The 11,468-nt window shown below is 31.9% G+C and overlaps 2 protein-coding genes across 2 annotated transcripts in view; one reads left to right on the top strand and one right to left on the bottom strand.

Annotated features, from left to right (window-relative positions):
• The window catches only part of LOC106793845 (GAS2-like protein 3), a 76,589-nt gene extending 68,570 nt beyond the window's left edge, over positions 1-8,019 (bottom strand). The window contains exon 1 of the mRNA XM_014761091.1: positions 7,113-8,019. The gene's annotated coding sequence lies outside the window, so the exon portion shown is untranslated. The remainder of the gene's footprint in view (positions 1-7,112) is intronic.
• Positions 8,020-8,524: 505 nt separating this feature from the next.
• Positions 8,525-9,882, top strand: LOC106793785 (coiled-coil domain-containing protein 112-like; the record flags this gene model as incomplete). Its single annotated transcript, XM_014760990.1, has 4 exons — positions 8,525-8,745; positions 8,817-8,920; positions 8,993-9,271; positions 9,350-9,882. Coding segments are annotated over exons 1-4 (1,137 nt in total), but the record flags the coding sequence as incomplete, so codon positions are not given.
• Positions 9,883-11,468: the final 1,586 nt, after the last annotated feature.

Raw genomic sequence — 11,468 nt, 5'->3', positions numbered from 1 at the left:
ATACAAATTACGATATAAATAATTGTAATGTAAAATAAATTAGATATCAATTGATTTACCTAGTTTAATTGTCGCAAAATATTATCTCGGTATATGATATATTTATAGAATAATTATATGCGAAAGAGAGTGAAATAGAAAATAAAGAAAAATAAAAGAAAGAAAAAAAACAAATAGTAAAGAAAATAAGAAACGTGAATCTGGTGTTGTTATCGATAGGAGGAGAACTTTGTCGCAATTAATGGTCCATTCCCTCTTTTACGGGCCATTAAGTATCGACTATGCGGATCTCTTTTCCTTTAGACACGAAGACGGATATCAGATTCTGCATAATTATTGGTACCGAAGGAACACGACGTGTTGTTCTCTGGCCCCCAGGACGCGTTTACAATGTTCACTCGTTGCTACCGTTAACAGAACAAATATCATACGAGAGCTTTCGAGAAAGAGAAAAGAGAAGGAAAAGGATGGGGGGGGGGGAATGGAATTACGTTAGATATATATTCCAAGCTAAATAATCGTTTTAATTCTATGGAAAATCTCACGTACGGGATTAGCATATAGCGCAAAAGAAAAAGGAAAAAATGAAACACAAAGTTTCACATCGATGCGAATTTATCAATATGGCGGATCTCGGTTTAAAGTCAAATGCCGAAAGATCCTTTCTACACGTTTAATTCACACACACACACACAATATTCCTACGTGATATTTATATTAAATTTAAAAAAATAAAAAGGAATATATTAATATAGATATAACGTTTGTGACCCGACCCACACACACAAAAAATATAACATATCGAAGAAATTGTATAAGAAAGGTATGCCAAAATTGACGATGGGGAATTGATTCGACAATGGGAAAAAATTGCACAGACTTTTTATCGGTTCAATCGGTAAGAGATCGTCGAGCTTCATTTTGCATAATAATTGCATTCGCTAGCCATGAAACTGACTCGGGGAAGAAGACAATAAAATTTCAACCCTCTCACGACACGACCACTCAACGACCCTTTCTATGCACGCACACGCATACCAATGCGAATAGAAAGAGAGAGAGAGAGAGAGAGACTTTACGATTTCATTCATTCTATTTCTTGATCGTAGAAAATGAACCTGTTCCTTTTATCGTTGTCGTTACAATTGTAGTTGTAGTTGTAGTTGTAGTTATGGTTGGATACCATAGTGTCGCATGCAAATCACGAATATCTCTGATTGTGATTTCATAACATTTCTCTTGCAAATATAGAAAGAAAGAGAGAGAGAGAGAGAAAGAAAAGCAGGTAGGGTTTAGTATATGATAGAAAAATAAGCAAAAATAATAATATCGCGATAACTCGACTTTGTATAAACCTAAGCTCGACATATGGTCGATAATGTCGGTAACATTTCTCAAGTCGTTTATCATTAAGCTCCTTTCGAGTATGCCCGAGATTGATTACCCTTTTCTACCTATAGTTATTTCTTTCTTTCTTTTTTGTCGTCATGTTTCTAGTAGTCCGTGGCCCCTATCTCTATCTCTTCTTTTTATTTTGTAGATTTTTCTGTGTGTTTTATTTTTTTGCTTTTTCTCTGTCTCTCTCTCTCTCTCTCTCTCTCTCTCTTTCTCTTTTATTTCTATCACACAAACCTGTTAGATATTAATTTTCATAATTTCCACATTTTCGTACGAGCATTTATATATATATATATGAAATGTATATATACTAATGGTGTAATTAAAAAATTATATTTATAAATATATGCGCGAGAATCTCGCGCGTGTATATATAATTGTGGAACGAACAAAAAAAGAAAAGAAAAAAAAAAAGAAGGGAGAGATTTGCAGGCGACGTTAATTGCGACGCAAATTTACGAAACAAATCGAAAAAAATGTTGGTGCTAGGTGGCTCGTTGCAGAGAAAAAAAAATCACTCGCAGTAGATTATTTTTTTTACAAAATTCGTAAATTACGAATTCGGTATCAAAGCAAAAAAAAAAAAAGGGGGAAGAAATTTCCTCGCCACACACACACACACACACACACAGTTGGAATATCAAATACTTTTTTGCCGACTTTTCGCACGAAGATCGACTACCGCGAACAGCAGCACCGAGTTTCGCGTTCATCTTTTTAAATCGTCCAACCAGTCTTTTAAAAAAAAAAAAAAAGAAAGAAAAAACCTTCTGTACTCTCCTAAAAASCTRCGTACACACACACACACACACAGAGACATATACATAATTCAAAGCTTTTCACGCATTTTCGAATAGAAAATTGCTATGTGCAATGTATTATAGTACCCGTATACACATATAGAAATCATACGCCTACCAATACATACGTATTTTTGTTCCTACGTATATAAAACCTGAAAAGGGTTGAGAAAAAAGAACACAAAGAAAAGAAAAAAAAAAAATGAGATGAAAGTGAAAAAGAAAGAGAAAGAAAATCACTGTAGTTCTCATTTTATTCCCCTTTTCTTTCCTTTTCTTTCCTTTTCTTTTCTTTTTTTCTTTTCCACGATGAGATGCGGCAAACGCAGCAGATCCGCACGTGATTTATCTGTACCTTACGACAACGTCCTCTCTCTCTCTCTCTCTCTCTCTCTCTCTCTCTTTCTATCTCTCTCTCTCATATATATCAACATACATACACACATACACACATACAGGATCGCGAAGCTAGCTGGGCAACACAGCTCGGACACGCGAGTGCGCCCCCTCGGAAGAAAATCTTGTGAATGAGCAGGTTCTCCATTCACTTTTAAACGGAGTGGTAGAGTCGTAACGAGTCTCAACGCCTTCCTTTTCTCTCACTCTCTCACAGACAGACACACACACACACGTACGCACAGAGATCATACACGAACACGTGTACATATTCTCTTTCTCGCATGATCTATATTACATCTCTTTCTCTTTCTCTTTTCTTCGCACACTCTCATTACGATCTATACTATCTATCTCACTCTTTCATATATGGTCTATTAAATTGGTTTGTATTTTTATACTTTAACGATTGGGTTTATTATACTAACTCTCTTTATTTATTTTCCACGCATCTATTTTTCTCATGTAATCTATATTATTTTTTTTCTCTCTCTCTCTTTCTCTTGTATGCACCTACGTACTATTTTTTTTACTTATACTATATTTCTCTTTTTTTCTTTCTTTGATGAAACACACACACAGATACACACATATATGGATTTTTTTTTTTATTTCTCTTACGATTCACATTATTTTTCTTTTTCCCTCTTTCACACACCTACGTACTGTTTTTTTTCTTCTAATCTATATACCAATGTATTCGTTCGTCTATTCTCTTTTTTTTCTCCCCATCTGTAAAATCGTTGAATAATATTCTAAGCTTCTATTCGTTAATTGAAAAACTTGACTACGATGGAAAATAATCGAAAGATATGAAAAGTATTTTCTTTTTTTTTTTTTTTTTTTTTTTTTCTAAGGAAATAGAAGATTTATTAAAAAATAAGTGCACGTTATCGAATGATAAATTAAGAAAATGTGAGTGGTAAAAGGAAAAAGAAAAATAGGAAGGATTTTGGAAGATTCTGTAATTTAAAATGTAGGTCATTTTAGGATTCTACCTTTCAAACAATTCCTTATACCCTAACACTAGGAGCCGAACATCTGGTATTATATAGAAAAGCGTTAGGTCAGAATTGAGGTTTTACAACGTTTTTCTTAAAATTTTAAAAAGTTACGATATTATCTTGTCACGATTTTCCTACAAATGCAAACACAATATTAAGATTTTATTATTGAGAAAATGTATTCTTTCGTTCGGGTTTTATAAAGCACGTCTTGTTCGAACGATAATTTGAATTTGTCGGAAATGTTAAAGAAATTTAAGAATGTTCACAGATTCTATTTTGTAATAAATAAAAATAAGAAAAATGTGAAATGAAATTTCGACAATATTTTGAAGGATTTAGAAAGTATGTCAAAGGAAATACAAGGAAATAGAAAAGGAAATAATAATAAAAAAGGAAACGCGTTTAAAAAGCAAGAGTTACTTAAAAGACAGACATAGAAAAACGATCGTAGTACCGTGTCAGATGGAAAATACTCGATTACCATCCACAATAGCCGTTTCAATGCAAATCACTCCGACACGAAAGACCGTAAACTATTTTCTCTTTCCTTTCTCTGTATAAAAACATCTTTAAAGTGTCTACGAAACTCGCATAAATGTCACCTGCCTATGGTTGACTTCGTTCAAGAAATCGTTCTGTGCGAATTCATTATTTCCTTTTTCTTTTTTACAATATATAGAATAAACCAAATATTTGTTGTTCTTTTTCTTCGAAACATCAATCGTACGCATCGTCATAAAAATGTTTTCTCGATTTTTGTTAAACTACGAGCGTACATTTTTTTTTTTTTTTTCATTCATTTCATCGAGTAACTTTTCAAACCAAATCCTGTACAATCATTTGATTTTATTCGAATTTTTCTCTTTCTCTGTCGTTTTTGTTTTTTTTTCTTTTTGTTTATTTCATTCATCGAAAAAAAATCAAGAAAACCGATATTCTCGCGCTAATGCACCTACAATTAGTCACGGCGGATAATCCTATGGTTCACGAAAGCAAGGCCAATTTCAGGATGTTACTCGCAATCTAGACATGAGATTAAACGTTGAAAATAAATGGGAAACGTTTGTGGGTTGTTGTGAGCGTGCGAGAGCATAATGCGTATCACGTGCCTAGAAAAATAAATATCTGCGATATCTCATCTTGAAAAGACAAAGTAAATTATTCGGTAATTCGGTACTATGGAAACGTATTTAATAAATTTATTTATGTATACCAAAAATATTCATAAATATTCATAAATATTAATAATATTTTTTTTATATCCTATATATGTATATGTTCTTTCGTTTCAATTTATTTCCTAATTTTTGTTATTTAAATTATACAAAAAAAAAAAAGAAAGAAAGAGAAAAAGAGGAAAGAGAATGATGGGAAATTGTGTTCATCTTCTAATCTCCTTTTAATTTTCTTCGTCGTAATCTACATCGAAGCAGATAGTCCGTTTATTCTCGTCGAGCTTCAACCTTCGGTACGGTTCAAAGTAATCGTTCTAGCAAATACAATCATTATCGAGTTATCGAGTCATTATTGACGAAACTACTCGTTGACATAATCGCCAGCTACGACTATTACTAATTCTCTCTCGAATTACCATTTTCTATTTCTCGTATTTAAACAAAGGTGTGCAAAATTCGATACTTCATATTATCAAATACGAAAACACTTTGTTTAATATGTGTGAAAATCAAAAATTAATATCATTTTTAAAAAGGACTTCGATTAATTTTTACAAACGTAATTATTATGTAAATTTTTATCAAAAAAAAGAAAAAAACAAAATTTCGACAAAATAATCAAATGATAAAACAATATTACACGTTCGTCCTATAAAAAATAATCGTGATCATTCGATCGAGTTTTAATTCACGATCAGAAAATAACACAAATAGGAAGAGATAGATGATTGTTAGAGAAGAGAACCGCTTGCAAAATGATATTAGAGTTAAAATCGTTTGCCGGATAAGTCGACAAAGAAAGTTTGCACACATACTTCCGATACGATCCGTCCTTTGTTTGCGGGTGCGAGGCGTGCAGAACTTTACTGTTCAATTCGATAAAAATTCTCTCTCTCTCTCTCTCTCTCTCTCTGTCTATCTATCTCTATTTCCTCGTATCTATCGTTACGGCATCGCGACCTAATAATATGCATATACAGGGTGACCCAAAGAATCACACCTATCGTATTTTGTTAAAATAAATTGCATGCTGCTTCTATAAATTTCCAATGAATTATTCATCTTATAGTTTTATCGATAAAACTATAAAAATATAAGAAAAAATTCATTTTTATTAATGTTCACACACACAGATACTTCCCCAGTCCTAGGTATACATATGTGTGGTATACGCCTACGAATTATAATATCAATATAAATATTCGTATACATGTATTATATTTAATTCTATCTTTCTCTTGTGCAATACTCATTAATTAAATATACAAAAAAATTAAATGTATTTCTACGAGGGTCAAACTTACACGCCCGAGTCAACATTGTAATAATGAGAAAGAGAGATGGATAGTGTGTTCTGTATAACTAAATAGTATGTATATAAGTCGCTTCCTTTCTACTCGTTGAAGAAACGAGATAATGACACATCCCGAGCTCTCATAAACCAGGCCCGTTCTAATTCTCTAATCCCAGTGCACGAGATTTCCTTATCTCGAATTTCAATCGGCACGCTTTTGAAGTTGCCGTATTAATCCTATGTAAGAGAGACTTTTCCGAGTCACGATCGTTCCCGCCATTATTTTCCACACGATACCTATTTTAAATACTTATACTATAACTAATACTAATCTAATACACCACCACCATCACATACTGCTATTACTATCACCTTTAACGCTTTTGTTTCGAGAACAAGATCGCGAGGAGAAACATTTTAAAGATTATCCACATCTATTATCTATGTAATTTGCTACGTAATTAATGAGAACTTTGAATTAACAGATTTTAAGATACCAACAACAAATATTTCAACTTACGTAAAAGTAAAAACATGTCTCCCATGTTAACTTGTTGTGTTCTGATAAATTCAATAAATTCTTCAAACATACAATTCATAGTATTTCAACGTTTTCTTTTTTCATCAAAACTGAACAACGTAGTATCTCTCTCTCTCTCTCTCTCTCTCTCTCTCTCTCTCTCTCTCTCTTCGATTATTCTTCCACGCAAACTCAAACATTCTATTCTACCATTATTTATGTACGAACTTTAGGAAGAACACGAGAAGAAAGTTCACGGGAGAATACGAACGATCGAGTAATCAAAATAGTATTGATAAAACAAAACAATTGAATTAGACGATAAAATAAATTAACTACTACGTTAATCAAGTAAATTATCAATGTTCCAATAACGACTCTAAATTAAAGTCGAAAAATCTTGGATAGACAAAATGTTCATTGATTAATTAACGTAAATTTTAATACATCGATCGTAAATAATGCAATAGAAAAAAAGAAAGAATAATAAATATAAAAAAAAATAAAAAAGTATATACTCACGCGTGAATGTATTGTTTAGCCAAGCTTGGATCCTCAGGTGCAGTCGTGATTGATGTACATTTACGAGAAAAATAATCGCATAAATCACACCGGAATATTATCCAATCATATACATATATATATACATATATATATATATATGTTCATCGAGTCGGTGTAAAAGAAAATAAAAAAGGAATTAATAATCGCCCGCTCGAGTTTTTTTTAACAATAAAGAAACTCTTCGTCGAAGTATAATAACCACGAGCAGAAGGAGAGTAGTTTGTTCTTCTATCACTACGATTGATCGAATGCGCCTACATCACGAAATTTTCCGGCATGTAGCAAAGACGAGCATTTCGTGTTTAATAATCGCGTCGCTCGATTCTCGAATGATTTTCAAGAATAAAAAGAGAGAGAGAAGAAAAAGAAGAAGAAGAAGGAAAAAAAAAATGAAAAGAAAAGAAAAAGACGACAGACCGACGCTAAATCGTCCTCGTCGTCGTTGTTTGAAAGAGAATTATGACGATGATTAGGCCGATCGACAAAAAAAAAAACTTGCAAAATGCAATGATCAAAGCAAAGATTGAAATCGTCGATATTAGAAAAAATTTCCTGATTCTTCTTTGTCGTCGTCTTCGATTTCTAACTTCTCCTTTTTTTGCATCTGCGAGAATAACGTAAACAATGTATCAACTCTGATATGATCGGGACTTTATCTATCTCTCTGTTGTGTGTTGTGTATATATTCTATCTATCTATCTATCTATCTATCTATTTCTTTCTTTCTCTCTCTCCCTCTCTCTCTCTCTCTCTCTGTGAGTATCTGTGTATATGAGCGCCTCGCGTAATCCGAGGATCCGTTTGTAATGCCACACTCCTAAACTTTCGCGTCCCAACCAGAGACTGAAGCGCCTACGTACAGTCCACCCGTATAAATGCCGCGTTTTCAAAGCCGAACGAGCATCCTGCGTCTCCGATTGGTTGACGATCTACGAGAGGCGTTTTAGAGGGCGCCACTGAATAGCGACGAACAGCAGCGACTAGTCGATAAGGAAGGGTACTAGTAATCCGTCGGTAAACGAGAACACCTCCCATATTGCGTTCGATAATGTAATTTACTTTTTTTACATTATTTTTTATTATACAATTTTGTAAATATCTCATCGATATTATTCTTTGTTTTATTTCGTCGATGTTAAGATATATCTCTGTGTAGATTATTTTTATATTTATTTCTTTTTGTTTCTTATAGCTTTATGTAGGTTTCGTTTTAAAAAGAGCAGGTGTACGCCCACCTTTCGTAAATTGCTATGGAAACGCACGTGCTACGCACAGTCGTTCGATTTCCCCGACGCACAATAAAAGATCTCTTTTAAAAAGTATCTCCTATAATTATAAATAATTTCGTTAGTTGTGTACATTAATTTAATATGAATACGCGAAAAGAAAACAGTGAAAATGTGGAAGAAAACAAAGTAAAGTCGGTAATAAAAAAGATTAAAAAATCGGAATATATGAAGGGTTTAATGAAATTAAAAAATCAGGAATATATTTTAGAGAGAGGACTCGTTAATTTAATAGATAATATGAAACTCGATGTTGATGTTATTAAAAGTTTGTCGAGAGAAGAGAGGGAATTGTCTGCAAAAAGGTACGTTCGATATTTATAATATTTCGTTACATTCATGTTTTTTGTATAACCTTTGTTTTTGTATCATATAGACAAAATATTTGTTCAACTTTACGTAAAACTATTTCTGACATTAGTAACGACGTGAAGACAGTTAAACTAATCATAACCGATCCCGTACAAATTCAGCAATTAGGTAATAAGCTTCACATAAATATGAGTCACTACTTATCAATTTAAATAAATACTTTTGATCGTGTTGATTTAGATGTAAACAAATTTAAATCGAAACTGATTGGAATATCAAAAAAATTAGACGATTTTAAGAATACTTGTCCTCTTCAAGAATTATCCGAAAAAGGAAATGAATTGGACTCTGATTTAAAAGAATTTTCATCGCGTTTACATAAATATAATTCAGTGAATAGAACAATCAAATCATCAACTATAGATTTGTCTTCTCTTAACAAAGATAAGAAAACAAATCACGAAGATTACGATGATTACGAAGAGATCGAAGATTTTCATACGTTGATCGCTAAAACAGGTGGTTTTCTAAATTCGATTTAAAAACGTTTTGACATTTTACAAAGAAATTTAAATAGAAATTTTGTTTGATTCCAAGGTTACACTCAACATTGGAGCAACGAGGATCATTCGTTATTTTTAAAAATGCGAAAACAGTGTAAAAACGTACCAACGTTAGTTAATGCGATTAGAACAAAGTGTCCAGATTTGACGATAGAAACGATAATAAATCATGAAACTTGGTATAAATTATATCTCGATCTACGAGAGAAGCAAAGATCAAGAATAAAAGAATGGCGAAAGCGAAAGGAATTAAACAAAGTTACAAAATTACAAAACGAAGAAATTATCGAACAAAACAATCTACCAACTGAAAAAGTTCCCTCGAATGTTGTAAACAAAAATATATTTAACGACAAAGAAAAAAGTTCCGACGCAGTTATCGATCAAAATCTGAATAAAAAGGAATTAATCAAAAAATGGAAATTAGAAAAAGAACAGAAACGAATGATGGACGAAGAACAGTCGAAATTGCGATTAGAATCTAAACGAGCATTGGATGAAAAACGTACACGAATTAGGATAGAAAATATGCGAGAAAGTTTACGAGATTATAGGAATAAAAAATCGATGGATAAATTTGTAGAAAATTCGAAAAAGGAATTAAAAAATATTCAAGAATATAATCCAATTTTGATCAAAGAATTTAGGTACGACGTCTTCGTATTTTCGCACACAACGAATTTATTTTTTTATTTATAAACAAAATATTTTGACCAATCATAATATTAAAGGAAACAGGATGAGGAATACGTTAGAAAAAGAAGGATGCAACTATCGCGTACGAATAAAACTCGACTAAATAAATCAAGGACATCGCGGAAATATCAATTAAATAATACAAATAACTCGACATTGTGTAAACCTACGAAAGCGTGGCAAGAAAAATGTAAAATCGAGGATTATAAAATAGATGATAATCAAAAAGTACGATACATCAAAGATCTACCAAAATTGTGAGTAAACTAATTGAATTTAATCACACTAACTATACGTACCATTCATTTGTTGTTCTTTGCAGACATACACGATGGAGGAACGAAGAGTCTATAGATTTACAAAACTATTTTGCTCTCTAATAAATCGACCTTTCATTATTTTTTTAAATGCACGCAAAAGTTCACTACTTACACGGAATTTCCATTATGAATTAATCGCAATAATGTATCTCAGTATAACACTATACATATACATATATATGCATATACATATACCACACACATAATTAGCTTTAATTATAAAATATATTTTAACATGCAAATTGTATTCTAAACATAAAAGTAAAGAGAATGGAGAAAAAAGAAAAAAAAATACTATACTTCGCAGAAATATAAAAATGATAAAAAAACAAATCATTCTTAGCATACAAATGAAGTAAAAGAATAAAACAAAAGGGTTAACGGGGTGAAATGAGCCGAACGATTGATATATACTTATGTTTATTTTTCTTTACGAACGTACCTTTTTTTTTGTTTTGTTTATCATTATTATTTTTTTTCTTTTTCGTTTTCTTTCTTTTTTTTTTCTGTGTGTATGCGTGTGTGTTTCTTCTCAGACGATGGTATATAATAAGTTATGAGTAAGCGAACGTTGAGTTTATCCAGGACAGTTTGTTAATCGGTATTAATTAGCATTTACAATTATATAGAATCCCCCAGGACTTTCTAAATACATTACCTGATTTTTTAAAACACAGCAGGGAAGGAGAGGGTTAGCAGGGGGCAGCAGAAGAAGGAAGAAGTGGGGGCAGGGGTAGTAAAAGGATAATTTATATCATCTGGTCGTGGATAACACCAACACTCGACACGATTTTACTCAAATATATATAATATACTTTCTATTAACCTTCTGTTCGTTAATTAGATATCCTTTTAGATTACCAAATACAAAAACATAGGTGATACAATATATATATATATAGATATATATATACATATAGTGTTATAATACAAGGGTGTCCCACGTATTGTACTGATTACGATAAAACTTGTTGTTACGTTAATATTTCTCGCGATAGATCATCATAAAGCTGTACAATACGGTGGCACCTTTTATTTTTTTTGTCGAGATACTTACGAATAGAATTCTTAGAAAGTACTTCCTTTTCTTTTCTTTTTAAACTATTTATATCTATATATATATATATATATATATAT

Source organism: Polistes canadensis, unplaced genomic scaffold, assembly GCF_001313835.1.
Source record: "Polistes canadensis isolate GaletaPanama2010 unplaced genomic scaffold, ASM131383v1 scaffold_19, whole genome shotgun sequence".
Taxonomy (NCBI): Eukaryota; Metazoa; Arthropoda; class Insecta; order Hymenoptera; family Vespidae; genus Polistes; species Polistes canadensis.
Note: the sequence above shows the minus strand (reverse complement) of the source record. Positions and strands in the feature narration are given on the sequence as shown.